This window comes from Salvia splendens, chromosome 7, assembly GCF_004379255.2.
Source record: "Salvia splendens isolate huo1 chromosome 7, SspV2, whole genome shotgun sequence".
NCBI classification, from domain to species: domain Eukaryota; kingdom Viridiplantae; phylum Streptophyta; class Magnoliopsida; order Lamiales; family Lamiaceae; genus Salvia; species Salvia splendens.
This window is the reverse complement of record NC_056038.1, coordinates 25,374,205-25,396,582: the sequence shown is the minus strand read 5'-3', so window position 1 is coordinate 25,396,582 and position 22,378 is coordinate 25,374,205. Positions and strand designations below refer to the sequence as shown.

Genomic DNA, 22,378 nt, shown 5'->3' with positions numbered 1-22,378 from the left:
CTCATATTGCATTCTAAAAAGAAAAGATGAAGAAGATAAAGATTGGAGATGATAATCCACAAATCCGAATGGGTGAAAAAAAAAGAAATATTAGCATGATTTTACTTCACTCTTGTTCACAAAACACTTCACTCTTATTCAGAAAACACTTCACTCTTGTTCACAAAACACATCACTCTTATTCTGATTTTACTTCACTCTTGTTCACAAAACACATCACTCTTATTCTGATTTTACTTCACTCTTGTTCACAAAACACTTCACTTTTGTTCAGAAAACACTTCACTCTTGTTCACAAAACACATCACTCTTATTCTGATTTTACTTCACTCTTGTTCTCAAAACACATCACTCTTATTCTGATTTTACTTCACTCTTGTTCACAAAACACTTCACTCTTGTTCAGAAAACACTTCACTCTTGTTCACAAAACACATCACTCTTATTCTGATTTTACTTCACTCTTGTTCACAAAACACATCACTCTTATTCTGATTTTACTTCACTCTTGTTCACAAAACACTTCACTCTTGTTCAGAAAACACTTCACTCTTGTTCACAAAACACATCACTCTTATTCTGATTTTACTTCACTCTTGTTCACAAAACACATCACTCTTATTCTGATTTTACTTCACTCTTGTTCACAAAACACATCACTCTTATTCTGATTTTACTTCACTCTTGTTCACAAAACACTTCACTCTTGTTCAGAAAGCACTTCACTCTTGTTTACAAAACACATCACTCTTATTCTGATTTTACTTCACTCTTGTTTACAAAACACATCACTCTTATTCCGATTTTACTTCACTCTTGTTTACAAAACAAATCACTCTTTTACTTCACTCTTGTTTACAAAACACATCACTCTTATTGTTAATTTACTTCACTCTTGTTTACAAAACACGTCACTCTTATTGTGATTTTACTTCACTCTTGTTTACAAAACACATCACTCTTATTCTGATTTTACTTCACTCTTGTTTACAAAACACATCACTCTTATTCTTATTTTACTTCACTCTTGTTTACAAATTACATCACTCTTATTCTTATTTTACTTCACTCTTGTTTACAAAACACAAAGAACAACACATAAATATGAAGTGATCTAATTCCAAACTCAAGCACCATCAAGATTCAAGAAATCAAATTCTCATAATAGTAGTGATAAAAAATATATGTCAGTGCAGCAAACACAAAATTGAAGCAAATTAAGTGCATTATTTAGCAACAATTATCCAAAACTGAAACTCTAATCAACAAAAATCAATGATTTCTATGAGCATGGAAGTAGAATATGACAGCAGCAGCAGTGGCAATGGCTGTGACCATCCACCTCCTTCCACCGCAGATCTCCCTAATCACCATCTCCTTCTCATCAAAGCACATCTGCATTTCCTACTCCGCCAAATCTTCCGATTCTACTTTCTCCACAATCCTTTCCAAAACCTGGATTCGCTCATCTCTAGCATCCAATTCCACCATCAGCGACGTCTTTTTCCTCCAATTCAGCGTCCGATTCCTGCAGAACGTGACGACGGCGACGCCAACATCGACGAGAAGGTTGAATCGCGCGAATTTTGCAGAAGAGAGAAGAAAAGGTTGAATCGCACAATGAGGTTGAATCTCCTGCCGCCGCTGCGACAACGGCAGGTACAAGGCGGTGATGAGGATGGAGAAGAGAAGAAGATGAGATGAATTCTAATTTGCCGACGTATCCTATTTTTGGATATGCAATGACCATTATACCCCTGCCTTGTTATTGTAGAGTAAATTTGTGATTGAGGGAACTAATTTCTCCTTAAATTCAAAAATTAATACTAGCCCTTGATTTTTTTGATCTTGTGGCTATTATTTGTTCTCTAGTTATATGGTTAAGAGGTGTTTGCCATAGATCATGACCCTATATATATATATATATATATATATATATATATATATATAATGTTTATTATAAGTGCATAGTTATGTAATGATAATTATTTGTATTTTAACGCACCCTCGCATTATAAATATCTATATACTTTTTATGTTTAATTTATTTTGTGCAGTAAAACGATCGTATGCAAGACTTCGAATTCTTAAATTATAACTTCATAATTCATTTGCTTAAACTTATTAGACTATTTTTTACCAATAATAATTTAGTTAGACTCAATAGATATCATGGCAAACCAGGGTTTAAAGCTCAATGAGCTCAAGAGCACCCACAATGGTTATCCCGTCGGGGTGCTGCCCAGTCCCGCCAGGAAGGGATGGCAACGGGATGCTGTTGCAAGTGTCTCATCCCAGAGGGCTTCTCGCTCTGAGGGGCTGAGCCCTTATTCAAGGAACATGCATCATAGACCCATAAATAACGAAGGGAAGAATATTTGTAGGGATTGTCTCTTAAATAATATATGTAGTAAAAAGTGATGTCCAATAAATAATTAAAGGATAAGAAAGATAAATTATAATTGTTGTGGATGCCCTAACGCCCCTGTCAACAAAAAAATATTACAATATTATTGAATATTTATTATTTCGTGTAAGTTAAAAGCACTTATTATAAAAATTAATTAAATGAAAATTCTTATCTAACATTTTGAACATACTAGTACAAAATACAGTTTTGACCGATTTTTTTTCCATCCACCTGAGTAAAAACTGTTGTGACTTGAATAAAATATTGTGAGTAAAGGACCACTCCGACGAATATAAGGCCATCCGCAACGCGTCTCGCTGTCATCTCTATCTCGTCTCGGTGAGACGAGGCGGTGTTGCAGCCACACGTCTCGTCCCGGTCTCGGCAAGCGTCTCGTCCCAGCGAGACGGTTGGCGCGCCAGCTCGCCACGCACCAGCGCCACGTGGCGCGCGCTGGCGCTAGAGGTGACACCCACTCGCCAGCCCGCGAGTGGGCGTCGTCACGCTGACGCAATAAATCTTTTTTTTTTAAAATTCGATTTTAATAAAAAAAATTTAAAAACGGTCATATGACCATTCAACAGTTATTTTTTTATTTTTTATTCTTTTTTTATTCTATAAATACTCATCTTGCATCCTCATTATACACACAAACACACATCTATTCTTCTCAAATCATCTTCATTTCCTGTCCAATTTTCATCTCACCTCTCCAATTTTCATCACAAAATGTCCAGCGACGGAAACTCTAGCGGCTCCGGCGGCTTTGACATAAACGCGTTTGGCGACTGAGGAGGCATGTACAATGTCTTGGGTGGTTCCGGTTCGTCGACGCCAGGCACCCAAGGCTCGTCGACGTCAGCGGCGTACCAACCACCCCAGTTTGATGTGGATGCATACGCTCGTCCCTCCGCCCCGAGGTATTTGCAGAGATTATCCAAAATTAGGGAGGATTATCCAGATGAACCCAATCTGGAAGAAGGACGAAGCGGTGGAAGCTCCATGGCTCGCGCATTCGACGCCGTGGAAGAAGAGGAGGAAGCGGCCGAGGAGGAGGAGGAGGATGTAGGCCGTCATCCATACAGCCGCAAGGCACGATGGCTCTGTACAACGCATGGGTCAGCGGCTCGTACGATCCTATCTTGGGGAAAGGTCACCGACGCCTACAATGAGATTGAGCCAAAGGGGTCCCGCCGCCGCACATTGAAGATGTTCCGCAGCCATTTTGACCGAGTCGACAGAGAAGTCAAAATTTTTTGCGGGATCTACAAGAATGAAGCGGCGAATTACCAAAGTGGAGCCAGTGGAGCCGACATTCTGAGAGCGGCTTTGCGAGTCTTTTTTTACGACAACGACAAAGAATTAAAACATGTCGATGTTTGGGAGGTGGTCAGAGACGAGGAAAGGTGGGCTGGCGGTGTCCAGTCCAGCACAGGCTCGACCTCGAAACGCACGAAGCACACGGCGGGTGGCCAATACTCGTCTAGTGAGGGCGGTTCAGGCAGCGCCGCACAGGAGTTTGCCTCACAGGAGGTTGAGGGCACGGCCACCGATGCAGGGGGTTCCTCCCGTGGGCGCCGTCGGTCGCAAGGGACCAAGGCGGTGAAGGCGGCTAGAGGGAGGAGGGGCCGAGGCATATCAAGCCAGGCGAGCACGGTCTCGGACTCGAACACCCTATTGTCCATGTACTTGACCGCCACGATGGCGGACACTTCCCGCATGACGCCTCCACAATATCAAGTCCATCTTGCCGGAATTGAGTATATGGCAAGACAAATTGGTATTCCACCTCCAGGTAGCTTGAGTGCACCGCCACCGCCTTCGGGGGATGATTTGCTGGCGGAGTAGTTTTTTAATTTCTATAAAATTATATTTTAAATTATGTAATTTTTATTTTTTTTAGAATTTTAATTATGTATTTTTTTTATTTTTTAAAATTTTAAGTTGTATTTTTATTTTATTTAATGAAGTGTTTTTTATTAATCGAATTTGTTGGAAATAAAAATAAAAAATAAAATTGAATGAATAGTTAAGAGATGAGATGGTTAAGAGAAGGATAAGAGATGGAGGGTTGCAGGTGTTGTCTCTTAGTTAAGAGATGGAGTGAAAAGTACAGTGGGGCCCATAATAGTTAAAAGATGAGACGGTTAAGAGACGGATAAGAGACAGCGTTGCAGATGGCCTAAGTGCAGGTGACAACTCTATTGTAGACTTGGGCACAAAGTAGTTGAGGAGTAGTTTTCTTTCCTTGCATTAAATTTTAATCGTTCCTTCCCCGTTCCTATTTTCAGGTTTTGGATCCACCACTATGAATAAGAAATACATAGTTGAGAACAAATTTAGGATTTGGTACGAAAATCACATCATATAGAACCGCCATCTACCGAGCTCATCTAGCGAACCACGTAAGCATACACGTTCCCTCATCCTAACCGATTCTTTTTCATCCCAAATAGTAAAATGGTGGATTATTTCTCCATCTACACCCGTGATGACTTGAATCCCCGACCTAATTGTTAGAGGGAAATCGTCTTATCAACTGAGTTGCGTTTCATTGTCTAAATGGTGGACCAACATACTTAGACCATCCACAATCCAAGCCCCTTGGCTTAGCGGTAAAGGGTGCTGGATACCGCGTCCATCCCGGAGGTCTCGAGTTCGAACCCTGGGTGGCGTAATTTGTCTTTCCTCCTTGTTATAGGAGTTGATTTGTAATTTTCTCCTTCATATATATGATATAAATATATGAGGTTAATTTTAAAAAAAAAAAAAATACTTAGACCATCCACAATGCCGCCCAGCCGAGCGCCGGCGCTGGGCGGTCTATTGCAGTCGCCCAGCGGGCGAATGGAGAGAGAAACCGCGCAGCGCTGGGCGGTCGCGTGGCGCTGGGCGGTGCGCTGGGCGGTCCGCTCGGCGCTATTGCAGCGCCCGGATCGCCCAGCGCACCGCCTAGCGCGAAATTTTAAATTTTTTTTTTTCGAAACACTATATATACGCGCTTTGCTCGTCATTTTCATTCGCACCACTTGTTTTAACGAATACTCTCTTTATCTTAATTTCTGTACAAGATCAACAAGGGAAATGGATCTCAACAACGAGCCTAGTTCCGGGAGTAGCGGGTCACAAACTCCATCGATCCCCGTGGGAAGTGGATGGGGTCAGATGCCCGGGTACTACAACATGTACCCGTGGCAGCAGATGTATTCCGGGATGCCAACGGGGGGAGTCCGCCGGGGGGTATCCGGCGATACCGGGGTGGGCACCAACGGGATGGGCACCCGGGATGCAGATGATGCCCGGGGGGGTACCGCCGACACAGGGGACTCCGGGGGTCGTACCGGCTACACAGTGGACTTCTGGGTGTTCCCCGGCGACGGCGGGGGATGTCTATCGCCCCAGTTTAGATTTTTCGACTGTTTCATCGCACACATCGACCCAAACGCCCTTGGGGTTTGATAGTTTCTCCTTAGATGACTTGGTGTTTGATACTCCCAGAGCTCCGGAAACTCTCGTTGAAGGGGGGGCAGAGCGGGGGCGTGGCGCCCCAGCGAAGAAGGGCAAGAAGAAGGTCGGCGAGTCGTCGCAGCCGGGTGAGGAGGAGGTACGGAGGAGGTGGACGGACGAGGAGAACGTCGCGCTCTGCAAGGCGTGGGTGAGTGTTTGCGACGATCCTCTCGTTTCGAACGAGCAGAGGATCGTCAACATGTGGGGCAAGATAGCAACAGCCTACAAGAGATTTTGTCCGGAGGAGAGGCCACGCAACGGGGAGGATTGTCGGAAGGCCTAGAACCGAATCAGGGGTGCGGTCTCCCAATTTTCGGGTTTGTACACCAACGCACTCCGCATGATGAGCAGTGGCCAAACGGAGGAGGACTGCCGGAGAATAGCTGAGAAAGCCTTCCCACTGAAGGGGGTATACAAGGACTTCACCTACTGGAACTGCTATCTTGTGCTGAACGAGTCCGAGAAGTTCCGAGTAGGTGTCGACTCTGGCTGGCCGAAGAAGCAACGACTGAACTACACCGGCGATTTCAGCGGCAGCAGCGGTGGTTCCCACGACCTCCCCGAGACGACGCAGGAGTTCCCCACGCCGCGTTCGGTCGGTGGCCGACCTCGCCCGATGGGGCGCAAGCGCGCTCAGCGGGAGGCGAGGGGGAACGTCGGGGCTTCCCAGGAGGTCCAGTCGGCATCCCCCCTTGGCCAATCCACCGAGGATCTCAAATTCTTCGCTCGCGCCCAAACGCGCGCTCAGTTGATCAAGACGATGGCCGAATGGCGGGTGGCGACGGATCCCGTGGAGAAGAGCGTGCTTCAAACCTTGCTCATGAGCCTGCGGGACAAGTTGGAGGCGGCACGGAGGGAGACCGGCGGCGGCTGCGGCGGCGGCGATGGTGGCGACAGCGACGGAGGCGGCGACGACGGAGACGAGGAGTGAATTGGCACTCCTTTTTATTATTGTATTTTTTTAAATTAATGTATTTTTTAAAATTATTGTACTTTTTTAAATTTTAATATTATTATTAAACTTTTCCCGTATATGTCTCGTAAATTAAATTTCGTATATTGTGTGATTGTTAATTATTTCATTTTGTATATATTTGTTAATAGTGATGTGGATATTATGTGGCTAGGCTATTTGCTTGTTTTGATGATGTGGCAGGAGGATTTTGAGTGCTGATGATGTGGCAGTGGCTAGGCTATGGCTGGACTATTGCTGGGCTATTCCTATTGTGGATGGTCTTAATACTTGTATTGTTTATCTATCTGTCCTATCAGCAAAAGTAAACATCCGACGATACTACCAATTGAGATTACACTACACAACAGAATCCCCCATTTCTACTGATATGGCTTACGTTGTAGTACTACTATTAGCACAGCCAAATTTCCTCCCAAAGCCTAAAAGCATAAATTAGATATCAAGATCTCAATCACATAGGAGTACAAGGTTAATCCATGTTCTCACTCTAGCTGAAGGTGAAGATGTATATGGTTGTAACCAGGCCCGGCCCTGGGGGGGGTCGAGCAGTGCCCCCGCCCCGGGCCCCCAAAATGTTGGGGCCTCCAAAATCCAAATACATACATGAGTATATACATGCTACTGGGCCAGGTCCAAACTTTTAAGGTAATAATATAAATTGTATGCTATGGGCTTGATTGATTGCCTAGAAAAGCTTGGATACAGAAAGTTATCTATGCTTTTATAGCTGTTTGATTGGGATGGTTGTCTACCCACAAGACCCGGGATACATTTTTTGACCCGCTCAATTTTGGATTTTTATCTTCCTTAGCTAGATAAGCCAAACCCACCTCCACCCCTGCGATTGTGTGTAACCCAAAAATCTAGATTCAATTTTTTAACCTTTCCAGACCAAATTGCCCCCAATTCCTCCTCTTCTTCTTCGTGTGTTCTCACCCAAAATTCAATCGAGAGCTGCACAACTTGTGTTTGTCATGTTTCGGTCAGAAGACGAGTCGATGTAGAAGGTTGCACACACATCACTCTCTTTTGTCATCTCTGTAATTTTTGTCCTCATTTACAGTGCAGCCCATCGGATCCAGTCTTGGTTGAAGGAGGGAGACATTGCGATTGCCAGCGAAAGCCCTCTCTCAATTGATGGATGTTTTCAGATTAAAAAGACATTGCTGAAATGAGAGGGAAAATTTTTTGAGAAATTTTAATTCCCGCTATATGCTATTTTGAGGATACTTTTGGGAAAATGTATTGGTAAACCAAGTTAGCTACCATGCCAATCAAACACCCGTTTGTCAAACGTTGGATTCCAATTAAGGTAATCAAACACTAGATTGAGATTACTAACTCTATCCAAATAATCTAGAAAAACTTATTACAATCATGTCTTATATTTTCCTTTCCATGCAATCAATCAAGCCCTATAAATATTGTCTTGGATGTATTGAAGTGTTTTATTACTACTGTTGTTATTGTTACTATTAGTTTATAGTATTATTATGGGGCCCCTCTTTTAGTTCCGCCCCGGGCCAATAAAAACTCAGGACCGGGCCTGGTTGTAACCCCTCTTTCTCTCTCTATCCAAAAACAAACATTTGACTCACATATCTAACCTTAAAAAATATTGTCTTCTGAAATAATCGACGAAATTTAGTAGCCTGCATTGGTCATAACAGAGAGAATGAATTGTACTCAAACAACCAATCATGTATTCAGGAAACCTGAAAAAACAGTTTTTCAACCCAAGTAAGACTACCTTTATTCATAATGGATCATAAACAGGAAGCATCTGTTACAAAACTGGACCAGAGACGTTAGAAGCAACAGAAGGTGAAAACCTAAAATCAAATAAAACATATTTCAGCTAGGAAGTACCGTTGCAGTGAAGCAAGTCGAAGAAACCACCAGAATACGAGCAAAATATGGTTTCAACAGTCAATATGATAATATTGGTCACATTAACAACTGCAGTAGTAGAGTAGATATTTAAATTTGCACGAATTCACCTTGATACTCCAGCCTCCAGGTGATTGCAGGGTGCTTTAGAAGCTTGATGCAGGCATGGCAGAAAATTTCCAACCTTTCTGTGCAGTTGAATCTTACACAAGTAGGGAATATCAAAAGGTCAAAATTTAGAAGACGATATTTTTAAAATTACTAAAATAACTTCAGAAACAGTCTAGTTTTCATAAATAAACAAGTCATATAAATTAAATTAAATAAATAAATTCAATGAGTAATGTGCGGCAACTGTTTTACAAACTACGAGTACAATATACAAATTGGAGATGAAGATTGGCCAGAACTTCTGTATCCACCCCATTTGCCCAATCGCAACATTTTCCAAATCCGAGATTCTGAATCATGTCAAGATTCACACGTGATGAATTCAGCTGTCTTCATCACTTACCTCAAAGTTCACATTTTTTTGTTAACTCTCCCTTTTAAGTTGAACCTTCAATTTTTTACCACCTAACTGATAACCATTCATTGCATTAATTGCATTTTGTGCTGCTGCTGGTGAATCATAACTAACAAATCCTACAGATAGCGGCTCATTAGAAGGAAAACCATTAAATATAACTTGCAACAGATAGAAAAATTTAAGAGAATTTATACCAAAACACTTGCTGACATTCGTTGTTTTGTCAACAAAAACTTTTGCACTCAGTACCCTACCAAAACGCTGAAACAGATTTGCAAGCTGTATATCACCATATTGTTGGGGAATGTGGAAGATAAATAGATTAGCTCCGAGAGGACCTGCTCTTCTAGAGATTGACAGCATATAAGATAGTTGCAAAGGCAGATATGCATCAAGTGCATAGACACAAGGAAGGAACATGGTACATGTGAATATTTACAAAACAAAAGAACTAGGGAAAAGACAGCAGAATAAGAGTGAAGATTCAATGACCTTCAACGTGAACAACAGAGCTTGCTCTAACACGTGAAGCAGCTACAGCTTGGCTACTAGAACTAAAGGGTGACAAAGTTGATGAAGCTCCAAATTGCTGATTATTCATGATTGCTCTAGGATGTGTCCAGGGATAATGAACCCCTGGTGTAGTTGGATAAGCAGAACCTATGTAGTTTGCAGATGGCGCTGCATAATTACTTGGTGAAGTTCCGGGTACAGGATCAGGTACGGCTCCACATATAGAACGTCCTTGGGCTGTAGTTGGTACCAAATTAGGGAAGGTTGGTCGATTCTGCAACTGAGGTAGACGATAGCGCACAAAATTATAAGGACCTGGTGTCTACAAAAATGAGAAATTGATACAAATGTACATTCAGCATTAAATACCCGTACGTCAGTACCAAAGGAGAACAGTACTCCTTTAGCTACAAAACTGCATTGTACAATAAGAAAACTTCTGAAGAGGACATTTTCCTAATAAAATCCAACAAACCTGATAACCATAGCCATTGTATGTAGGCACATAACTCATTGGTAGAGCACCATATACGGCTTGATGTTGTCCAGAAGCTATTTGCAAAGTCGAAGCTTGCAAAAGTGCTTTTCGAACTTTCCGAGTCTGTCTTTCCTTCTCTGTATCAGCCCACTTGACCACCAAAGGAATAGAAGAACCCTGTCATCGTAAGACTAAAATTTCAACAAGAAGAATGTTTTTACTTGAAAAGATAGGAGATGCATACTTCTACTTGGAACCATAAAGTAAAAAAAAACTTCGCTTAAAAATTCAAAATGATACGGGGGAGTGGTTTCAGAAGCCAGATGAGTATAAACAAAAAGACCCCTGTTCATAGTAAAGATGATTTTACGAGAAGTGGATTCTTGAGTTTCCTGCATATGCTCAAGAATAACAAAATGAAACTTGCTATACAAATAGAAGTCCAATTGGTAGTACATATGAGAAATACAAAATTTTCCAAGGAAAACTAAAGCAACCTTGTATGCGAAAAGTATCGATTATAAATCAAATGCTGCAACTTTGAGTACAGACAACATTTTAAGAAATGAATTTGACATATTAGATTACTGTGAAGAGCATACTTATGTCACAAAAAAGGTTTGACAAGTTTGTAGATGCATCAAAGCATGCTGAGTGAGTACTTAAAATTTTGCTAAATTGACACACACCTCCATCTTATGCTTTCCATTAAGTGCCTCTATTGCGGCAAGTGCTTGCTCTATTGTCTCAAATTTAAAAAGAGCACAACCTATACGAACGAAGATGTATGTTAGCTTAAAATACAAGTAAGATCGCATTGATTTGCTTCAAAATGTATATTGCAAAACAAAGCTCACAAAACAAGCCAAATTGAACACAAGAAAAGAGGATTCGAGCCATTAACCTTTGCTAGTTTGACCAGAGCCCCTGAGAATTTGCAGGTCTTTTATCGTTCCATATACCGAAAATAGAGCTGATACCTCAGCATCAGAAACAGTTTTTGGAAGCATACCAACGAACAATTTATGCTCTGATAATACATTTACAAGATAAGAAACTTATAAAGGTGATTGATTCATAATACTACTATATTAACCATCATTAACACAAAATAGGTACATATACCTAGTCTATCCAGTTCTCCATCAGCATACTTCATTTGCAACAGCCTAGATGCCTGAATCGGAAAATTAAATCATTCTAGCGACATAAAACAACCACATTGCCTAAATTGTGATGATACTAACCCCAGGCAGCGTAATCTTCTCATGGCACGCGTTGACAGCCTTGTCTGCTTCCTCTCTAGAAGGGCATATGGCGAAACAACATCCTGATTCAAGCTAATTTTAAATCAAAAAACAGAAATCGCATTTTGGAAACATACATGCAAATGAGGTTGGGATCAGACCTCTGGAAGCGCGCGTCTCTTTGTCTCTGATGAGTTTGACCTCGTCGACGAGGGCGAAATCTCTCAACAATTGGAGGAGCTGAACCTCCGACATCTGTTTCGGCACTTGCCCTACGAAGAGCTTCACGCTCTCTCCTTCCGCCATTACCGCGTCACAACTACAGCTACAGCTACAGCTACTACTACTTTCTTTCTCTACTACTCTTTCTCTCAGTTTGAGGAAAATGGTTAACGGTGATCTGTGATGATTTTCAAAGTGCTTTCCATTTTTGTTCCGAGTCGTCTTCCAAGGAAAATCGTCTTTGGTTTTACGTCGCCAAACTACCCTCCTATTTCTTATTATTTACGAGATCTGCCATTCAACGCTTGATGTGATAAAATTATAAAATTTAAAAACATAATTATGAGAAATACTTATTGAATTATGAGTATTAGTATTACCCCTTCAGTCCCAGTTAAAGTTATGTCCAAAAATTTTGACACGGAAATTAGAAAATTGGTAAAAATAGGAGAAATAAATAAAGTAGGAAAGATAAAACGAGAATAAAATAAGAGTAATTGAATGTTTTGATTTTTTATTAAAAAAAAGACTCAACTTAGTTGAGACATCCCAAAAATAAATACAATTCAACTTAGTTGGAAGTATACGGGCACTGAACAATTTTTATTTAAGTTTTAAGCAAAATTGTCTATTCACTAATACGTTCTAAGTTATACATTTATTTTGGGATGTTCCACTTACTCACAAAACAACATTATACTCCTTCTATCCTAGTAAAAATTAAACGTTTTTTTTTGGATGGTCTCATTCAAAATGAATCGTCCCTAAAATGGAAATTATGTCATCTCTATTTTTTCACCTCTCTTACTTTATTCTCTTCTTATTAACTCACAAAACAACATTATATTAAATCACATATTAAAAATAAATGTTTCATTTTTAATATGGACATGTGAAATTTAAAATTATACAGTATGTTGAATTAGAAATACATGCTTAAAATGGGATGGTGGAGTAGATAGATTATTGGGGCTTGCTTTCCAATGGCCATAGTCCATAGGTATAGGATTCTACATTCAACTATGCAGTGGCAAAATTGTAGATAAACATGAAGATGAGGGCAAAACACAAAGGTGACAGACTGTCCCGCCTAGCCACGTAAGCAAGAATACAAACAATGAATTCAGTTCCCGTGCCAACTGTGACTTGTATAAGTTCTATTCCAATTTTGCTTTTTCCATTTTATAAATTCCAGTGTTTTAATAAATAGAAAAATGACTCCTAAAACTGCGACTTTTAGAGATTATATTTAACCAATTAGGAATTCACAAGTCTACTCCATTCGTTCCCTTAAAAAAATATTTTTGGCACTTAGATTTAAGAAATTAGAGTCTCGGTAGTTAAATAGAGAGTTAATACAAAAATAATAGTAATAATAATTAAATAAAAAATTAAAAAGAGACTAATTAAAGAACAAATGACTCGTTTACCATGAAAAGTTTCAAAAATAAATTTTATGAATCACTTGTTTGAAATTTTACAAAGGGGGTATTAGTTAGAAAATAAAGCAATGTTTATAAGAAAAAAAAACGTTTTTTGTATTAAAAAATTTGTGATAGTTGTCTATATTTAAACTCAAACATGACCATATATACACAAGTAGTTGATATTGACTTAGACAGGAGATGTAATACTGTGTCGATATGTATAAATTTGAAGCTTAATATTTATTATATGTTGATGTATATAAATTTGAAGCTTAATATTTATATCTATGTTAGTAAATGGAGTATATAAATGTTCTCTGTGAAACTGAATTTCTATGTAATCACTTGTAAAGATAAAATTGTGCATGTCAACATCCAATAGTTATTAGTTATTACAGTATCAACACTGAGCTTAATGCAATTTTGTTTTACATTTCCGCCTCCGTAACATTATTAACTTTAGACATTTAATTGCTTGTTTCAATATTTAAATACGAGAGTAGTAAAATATAATCAAAATTACAGACTATTAGGCCTTTAAACTCATAATTATTTATTTATTTGATAAAATTAAGATGAAGCCAGAAAGAAATAAAAAAATCTTTATCTTTTTTACTCTATGTGCAGTTCATATCTCATGTATAATTAGCAGGTATGGCGTGATACTAAGAGCATCCACAACCGTGCTCTTGCCAGCGGCACGGTTGTGGGCCCGACCCCACTTTTTCTGCATGCTCTCTGGCAAGAGCACAACACCCACAGTTGTGCTCTTCCGCAAGGACGAACACAATTAATTTAAAATTCAATTACACAAAAACATTTCCATAATACTAAAATTCATTAAAAACCACAATAAATATTACAAATTACAAATAAAATAAAAAAGACATAATTAAAATCCTAAAAATTAAAAATTACTCCCTCCGTCCCCCAATTTGAGTCACTCTTTTCTATTTCGGGCCGTCCCCGAATAAGAGTCACTCTTCCAACTTACCATTTTTGGACATCAAAATTATCCCTGATGTTTAGCAATATTTACAAAAACTGCCATTATTGTAAATTTAAAAAAATGGAAATTGAAATCCATTAGGGTTTGGTCAACCCGTCTCTCACTCTCGATTCACTCTATCTACTTCACTCACTCTCATTCACTCTCCGCCGTCACTCACTCTCCCCCTCCGCCTCACTCACTCTCCCCCTCCGCCTCCCTCCGAATATGGACAGTATCATCCCTGAAACACCAATGGACTGGGTAGAGAACGACGAAATCGGTAGTCGTTCCGTCATTCACGGTGTTCCACCGTTCGTAGGCGACGACGGGGCTGAAGGCCCGACACCCCCCGACTGGTTCTTTTACGGCTCTGAAATCGAAGATCCGTCCGACCCTCTCGATGGTGAAACCGAAGATCCTTCCGACGCTCTCAACGGATCTGAAACTGAAGCTCCGGCTAAGGATTTCGACGGATCTGAAACTCAGGCTTCGTCCGAGGGCGTCTATGGTTATGAAATTCTACCTTCGTCCCCATTAATGGGCGGATCTGAAACTCAGGCTCCATCACAGTCGTTTGATTGGTCGGAGCCGAAGCCGCCTTCATGTCCTGTTCTCTGGAGGGAAAGCGAAACACCTTCCATTGGTTTGGATGAAATTGAGGAAGGCATGGCCGCGGTTGAGCCAAAGAGAGAGTACTCCGACAATGAAAAAGCAATGCTACTAATCATGTTTCCTTGCCTCAAGGATGTCCTCTAATTTGTGAGTATCTTTTTGATTGAAAGCCACCCCCTTTGTTAGGGTTTGGAGGCTTCTGATTTCTGATGCCACCTACTGTATTTCTGATGTACTCGATGTTTATGTGTTATTGCTCCATATTTATGTGATATTGCTGGCAGTGGTAATTGATGATGAATGTTTATGTGAAATGATGGCAGTGGGAATTGATTATGAATGTTTATGTGAAATTGTATCAGTGGGAATTGATTATGAATGTTTATGTGAAATTGTATCAGTGGGAATCGATGATGAATGTTTATCTGATACTGAGGCATTACTATAGCTGTTGTAAGTGTCCTCTGACTTCCCTGTGATGAAGCTTTTCTGAGGGAAAGCTCAGCCACCCCTGTGTATGGTGTGAAGGTTGTTGTAAGTGTAATGTGTTGTCCCTATGTCCCTGTGATGAAGCTTTTCTGAGTACTCTTAATGAAGCCACCCCCTTGTAGGGTTTGGAGGCTGATTTCAAGTGATAATACAACCTATAATCACTGATTACTGAATTACATTTACAGTGATGATGTTTACACAAAATGCAACCTATCTAGCTTAGTAAGCCACCCCCTATGAAGGGTTTGGAGGCTGATGCCGTGTGATGAAATTTTTCTGATGGCAATAACAAAAAATGCAACATATGCACAAAAAAAGAGTTTACATCTTAAACACAAACATATGTTTGTGCTTATAATGCAAACTCCATCCCCTACTATTATGTCTAGTACCCTAAAACATGGTTAAGATACCCTATGTCGTAGGTGTCTCCAGTGTTGTTTCAGGCAGCTTTAGGTACTCCAAACTCTCTCTTACCAAACCCTCTTCAACTTGAAGTTGTAAGGGCAGCCTTCCTGTTCTTTGCAATCTGTCCTTGTTCATCCAGCATTATCTTGCTGGATGAAAATCTTCTTGCTTGCATTGGCTGGCCATTTGGCCTTGATTGTTGGTATAATCTGTGAGGGATATGTGTATGAGACTAAATGATGACATTAATCATGTCTGATAGCTTTAATAACAACAAAAAATTGGCCAACCTGGTTTAGAAGACAGGTTGTCATGACTTCCTTGTTGATGGATTGAATAGGCTTGGTCTCAATTGTCCCCTTTGGCCTGTTCTTAGAACTTCTTTGGGCTGGTACTTCCTCTGTGAACGGGAATAAGCCTATTTTACCATCAAATATGGTTTCCCCATCACTACCAAACAGTGGCCTACTGACAGCAGCCATGAACATCACTTTAGTGATGAATCTCTTGGACTTACAGGACCTATACGGCACATCCTCATCCGGCAAAAGGTAATATCGGTCTGATATCTTTGTCATGTAGAACCATTTCTCATCAATATGAACTATGTTGTGCATTGAATGGTAAAGAAGTTTACCTTCTTCTAATGTTGGCTGAATATGAGAAAGACACCATTTCATCCTTGCAAGTTTGTTGGCTTCAGACATTGTAGGCTTGATAGCACTTGTATGCGGTTTTAACTGTCTACTCTTAATGAATCTACCAATTGTTGACTTGCTTACTTCCATCTTAGAAGCAACCTTCCTTATGGTTGATCTCTCAAGCATAGACAGGTTTCTAAACTTTTCTTCATATAGCATAAGTTTATCTTTGTGTTGATAACCTGATGCTCTGCTCCTCATTATAACAGGTTCCCATCTGTCCATTTGCTGCTTGCTGACCTTCCAAATTCTTAATGTTGTCCTTTTATGGATGCCAAATCTCTTGGCTGCCTCAGTAAATGAACCTCTTGGCAGCACTCCAGCCTTACTTCGCTGTAGAAGAAACTGCGCAATGAGGTTTTTTTCTTGGGCGATCAAGGTTAATGAAACCCGCTGCCATCCACTCTGCCCTTGCTCCTGCTGCTCCTGATCATGGTCCAACTCTCTGACCTCCTGACATTCCATTGCCCAGTGATGAAGATTTTCTGAGGGTTTTCAACAGTAAATAACTTTATGTTTTTTGTTTTGGTTGTTGAAAGTAGGAGGAGTAGAAATTAATGTATTTATAGGAGTTGGTGGACTTTGTACAAATTCCATCCATGCAATTAAATTTGGTGCTTGAAATTCCCTCCTTTAATTTTTGCCTCCAACTTTTGAATTTGAGGTTCTGTGCAATCTGCTTCAGTTAGCTGTTGTAAATGGATGTTTAATTTTTTTGCAGTAACAACAAGTTTAATTAATCAAGAGTATTAAATGGAATTTATTTAATTACTATACCAACATTAATTAATCAAGTTTAATTATGTAATCCTCCAACATTTATTTGGCCATTTAATATTTCAAACAAATTTATTACACAAAAAGTCAAAGGGGCCCCACATTACACTACCTACCTCCATTTATTACACTACACATTCAAACTCTTTCTTAAAACCCGTGTCGAGTCAAAGAGTGACTGGAATTGGGGACGGATGGAGTACATAATTAAAATCATAAAAATTAAAAATTACATAATTAAAAAACTAAAAATTAAAAATTACATAATTAAACTCCTAAAAATTAAAAATTACATGATTATTGGCTAATATTACCCGAGGAAGACTACGCATCCGGCGGCACCAACCCCAATTATTTTTTGAGACCCAATATCATGTCCTCGTGCGTTTGAAGTTGCGTGGGGGTCATAGTTGACCTATCGGCCATATTGAGTTGGACCAAAAGGGCCCACAACGAGTTGTTCGGGGGTGGAGGTGGAACATAGGGTGCGGGTTCGGGGGCGGGGGTAGATGGAGTCGCGGCGCGACGGCGTTCGGCCGCCGCCTTCTTCCTTCCTTGCGGTCGGCGTCGGGAACCGCTTGGTCCGGCGTCGGGGCTACCCAAGTTAGCTTCGGCGAGTTGGCTAGCCACTTCTTCACCGGCGTCGGATAGGGATGCCGACCGTGACCGTTTGGAGGAGCCGCTAGAGGAGGATGTTACGCCTCCCAGATACTTCGGGTGCGTCCTCGTTTCCTGCCAAACATTTAGGTACTTGAACGACTTACCGTTCATGGATTGGTAGGTGCTCAGCGCCGCAGTGATGATGCCGACCTCGCTCCAGCCGCTCTCGGTATTCCGCGACTCCTAGAGGAAATAGCCATTGAACTTGCCAATTCCGTCGTTGGCTCGGCCGATGCAGTTGCGCACCATACTCTCGTTGCGCTCGATCGTTCCCAGCGGCCGGTTTGCATTGTACCGCCGAGAGACGCGCCACCAAAAGTGATCGCCGGATTGGTTCGTGCCAACCACCGCATCTTCGGAGATTTCCAAGTACGCCTTGAACAATCTATCCATCTCCGTCGGTGAGTACGGTGTGCGGACACCGGCGCGAGATAGAGGAGTCGGAGTTTGGGAAGGGACGTGAGGCCTAGGCTCCGGTGTCCACCCGTATCGCCCATCGGAGGCACCTTGCTCGTCGACAGGGTATGGCCGGTAGCCACCCGGAACGCCCGAATCTTGGGTGAGAGGAGGGGCCGAATAGTCCGTTTCCGGACTAGGAAACGGTTGTGAACCGAACCATTCGGGGTTCCAACCGTGGGAGCTGGTAGGGTTATCGTCTTGGCCGGACATATTGATGTTGTAGGGTATGAGAGAATGAAGATGAAAATGGATATGAGATATTGAAGATGAAAATGGATATGAGATATTGAAGATGAAAATGGATATGAGAGACTGAAGATGAGAATTGTGTAGTTTGATGTGAATTTTTGGGAGTGAAATTGAAGGTATTTATAGATGAAAGTGTGTATTTTTGGGGTAAAAAAATGAAAAAAAAAATTAAATGTGGAAAAAAACGGTTATAAACGGATATATTTTTTTGGGAAGTGAATTTTTTTTATCGGTTTTTTTAATTAAAAACTGATTTTTTAATTAAAAAAAAATTAAACACAACGGCTATGCCGTTGACGAATCCCAGCGTGCCACGTCAGCTGCTCGCTGGCACGGCGCTGCTCGATGCATCGGCCGTGGCGCGGCGCGGACGGCCGTGGTGACGGACGCCACCGTTGTGGATGCTCTAAAGTTTATTCAATATATTGCAATTGTGAATTTCTGCAATACATTGTTTATCAATATAAAACACAACCATAGGCAGGCTAACCGGATAGAATCTCATCATTGAGCGAACAAAAATAATTGTATAGTTGTAATAATAATTTTGATATAAGTGTACGTTAGTTAATACTTTGATTTATAATAGTAGAATACATTTAGCTAAAAAAAAGTTGTCTGCCGCAAAAACTGAAACGCAATTAGTAGTGTTAATTTTTTTTTAAAATAATTATAATTTATGATACAAAAGAAAGCGTTCTTAAGTTGAGGATAAATTATCTCAATCTTTTACTACTTTTTTGGAATGTTTCTATTTGTGTACAATAATTTTAGTTGATTAAACACATAAATTGGTGTCTTTAATAGCATTAAAAAATATTCTCGGCTTTTTTTTGTAGTGATTAAACATACATCGACGGTTGACCATTGACGACGGCATGATTATTTAGATGGACGACTCTTTTATTTAACATCAATTTCTTCAGAATTGTTATCTCTTAAATTACATGTCGATTTTGAATCAAAGACAATCTTGTTTGATTAATACAGTCTTGTTTGTATACATGAACTAATTTATCAGCATTTTTAGCATTCTTTTGTTATCCTAGTTAGCGTAGTTAGGATCAAATATATATTCTTTTGTAACATTCGTCTTCATAAAACATTTATATCATGAACACAAGAATAGTTTAACCAGTACGATACGATGTATATCTATGTCTACAATAAGAGATCAGCTTATATATAAGCACAATAGAGGATCATAATTCTAGTAATACTAGGAAATATTTTCCTAAGAAAATATCATGAGAAAACAAATCATAGATATAATGATAATAAACATATTGGTCTAGTTTACTTTCTTTCAAGTTCGATATTTAACTGGTTGGACTGTCCAGAGAGCTTAATGGTCCATTATTATCGAGTTGGAAAATACTATGGGATGACCGCTCCCCCGTTTGTACAAATAAATTGTTGGTCAATATACATCATAAAAGATGATCAATTAGTATTTGAAACATGAAATCTTGTGTTCATTTCTTAATTATGTCATCTTTCTTTGTTTTAGTTTGGTGTTGATTCATAATACATGTTATTCCGTATGTACCAAAATTTATTTGCATTAGTTGAACTAACGCAGCTGTTGTTCGTCACGAATCGAGCAATGGAGTCTTCTAAGGTTGTTGTTTGGTGAGTCGATCTTGGCGAATTTATGCATATCCCGTTGTTGATTATTGGGTTTACGATGGTTGGTGTTGCCAGTTCGATGATAAGAATAAGATCATAATATGTCGTCCTTTGTATTTATAATACTCTACTAACTCTATTTTTATTTTCAACAAGAAATCGATTTTTTGGTAAAATAGGAAATGAAATATTTTTTGGTAAAACCTTTGAATAATTTAATACTGAAAATTAATTCAGAACTACTTAGTTTGGATTAATCAAATCTGACATAACACAATTCTGCATGAAAATTAATGGATTTGGCTCTTAAGCCTTTTTAAGTCTGTGTCTAGGTTGAGTTTGGATTAGATACATATAACCTAATTAAAAATAATATTATTATTTTTATTACTCACGTCTTATTACAAATGACGCATTTCTTTTTTGCATGTATTTTAGAAAAATCATACTCCCTCCTTCCCCCGAAAAATAGACTTGTTAAACTATTTTGGATCGTCCCTCAAAATTAGACCAAGTCTAAATATAAAAATTTTTCAACAAATAATAATGTTACACATCATTTATAATGTGAATCGCACAAATCACTAACACCCCTTCCACTGTCTTTTTCCCCCCTCTCTCTTACTCTTTCTCATCTCTTTCTTACTTTACCAATTGTACATTAAGCTCGTGCCATTTACGATGTTGTCTATTTTTTGGAGATGGATGGAGTAATAAATAGTTAAAGTGTAGAGAAAGTAAAGTAAAAGAGAGAATAATGTAGAGAATAGTCTTATCATTCGTATTATCTCACTTACTTTACACTCTCTCCACTTTAACTATTTTAATTTTTACAAAACTAATACAAAAAAGAAGTGACTCAAGTAACGTGGGATAGAGGGAGCATGTTTTACTCCATTCGTCTCATTCAAGATGTCCATTTTTTTTTCTTTTTAGTTTGCCTCATTTAAGATGTCCATTTCTTATTCTTTTTTCTATATTTGGAATTAAATCCTTCTCTTATCTATCACCATTAAAATATTCAATTACTCTACATTTTTCTCTTGGCTTACTCAATCTAACAACTTCTCTTAGAATCCCATGTCACTCAAGAATGTGAACATCTTGAGTGGGATGAAGAGAATACTTTAATTCTTTAATTTCTTGTAAATCAGGTTTAAATGGTGTAAAATAATTTTTTATCATATAAATTAGGTTTAAACCCATACTTAATTGTGTAATAATTAGGTTTAATCGTGTAATATTTTTTAATCATGCATTATCAGCTTCAGGTCGTTATCATCTTGTTTTAGCATCGTGTCCACCCATATTATATCGTGTCGTTAATGAATTTGTTTCGAGTGCAGGTCATGTTCGGATTTGAGGTAGCTGTTGGATTCATTTTTGGGTTGACAATATCCTAAACAAGCAAAGTTCGAATTAGAGTATTTTGTTAAATCGTTGTCAGATTTATTGAAAGATGTTTTAATAGTACTAATGAATAAAAACGTTTAACTAAAATTAAAATGAAGATTAAATAATATACTCCATCCATTAATTAGACTATTAGGTAATTCATTCTAATTTGACAATACATTATAACTAGACTATTAGGCAATTCATTCTAATTTGACAATACATTATATTGATGATCCGTCCATTTCAAAATTAAAGAGATACTATTAGAATATGTGTGTGGGTTAACAAAATGGTATAGAAAAATTTTCAAATCACACGTCAAACTCAAATTTGTTTTTAGTTTTTCTATAGGTCAACGTCAAATATATTGTTAATGTAAGAATTTTGTAAGATATACATTTAAAAATGGCGTAAAATTTGAATTTAATACTCTCTCCGTTTTAAGATAAGCAAACCAATTTCTTTTTCGTACTCGTTTAAAAAAATAATATAAAATAATTACAGTGAAGAAAAATTAAAGTAAGAGAAAATAATGTAGATAATTACTATTATATACATTATTCTCTCTCCACTTTAACTATTTTATTATTATTTTTTAAAAATCAGTGCAAAAAAGAAGCATCTCGCTTATCTTGGGACATAGAGAATATAAATAGTTAGAAGAAAACTAGTCTAATATATACTCAAAAATAAATTTAAACTTAGTATAAATAAAAATAAATTTAAATTTAGTATAAATGATTGGAGATGATATTAAGTTGAAGACTATATACAACTATCAGTCTCGTGGAGAAACCCAGTTC

At 38.9% G+C, this 22,378-nt stretch overlaps 2 protein-coding genes across 7 annotated transcripts; both read right to left on the bottom strand.

Moving 5' to 3' along the window:
* Positions 1–8,482: 8,482 nt before the first annotated feature.
* LOC121741051 (RNA-binding protein BRN1-like) lies at positions 8,483–11,983 on the bottom strand. 6 transcript variants are annotated; one of them, XR_006037760.1, is made up of 11 exons: positions 11,712–11,978; positions 11,551–11,633; positions 11,429–11,480; positions 11,208–11,333; positions 10,993–11,072; positions 10,301–10,480; positions 9,805–10,147; positions 9,507–9,650; positions 8,894–8,985; positions 8,644–8,725; positions 8,483–8,545 (listed from the first exon to the last, which is right to left on the bottom strand). XR_006037760.1 is itself a non-coding variant. In XM_042133744.1 (9 exons), exons 1-8 carry the CDS (start codon positions 11,854–11,856, stop codon positions 9,555–9,557), a joined length of 1,113 nt encoding a protein of 370 aa, XP_041989678.1. In that variant the 5' UTR covers positions 11,857–11,977; the 3' UTR covers positions 9,071–9,428; positions 9,507–9,554. The 6 variants fall into 6 exon arrangements, 4 of the variants coding, with proteins under 4 accessions (XP_041989678.1, XP_041989677.1, XP_041989676.1 ...); XR_006037761.1 differs by having other exon boundaries at positions 8,486–8,545; positions 8,644–8,985; positions 9,507–9,658; XM_042133744.1 differs by lacking the exons at positions 8,483–8,545; positions 8,644–8,725; positions 8,894–8,985 and adding an exon at positions 9,071–9,428 and having other exon boundaries at positions 9,507–9,658; positions 11,712–11,977.
* A 3,850-nt stretch (positions 11,984–15,833) lies between these two features.
* On the bottom strand, positions 15,834–16,868 carry LOC121810616. Its single transcript, XM_042211377.1, has 2 exons — positions 15,993–16,868; positions 15,834–15,911 (listed from the first exon to the last, which is right to left on the bottom strand). Exons 1-2 carry the CDS (start codon positions 16,866–16,868, stop codon positions 15,834–15,836), a joined length of 954 nt encoding a protein of 317 aa, XP_042067311.1.
* Positions 16,869–22,378: the final 5,510 nt, after the last annotated feature.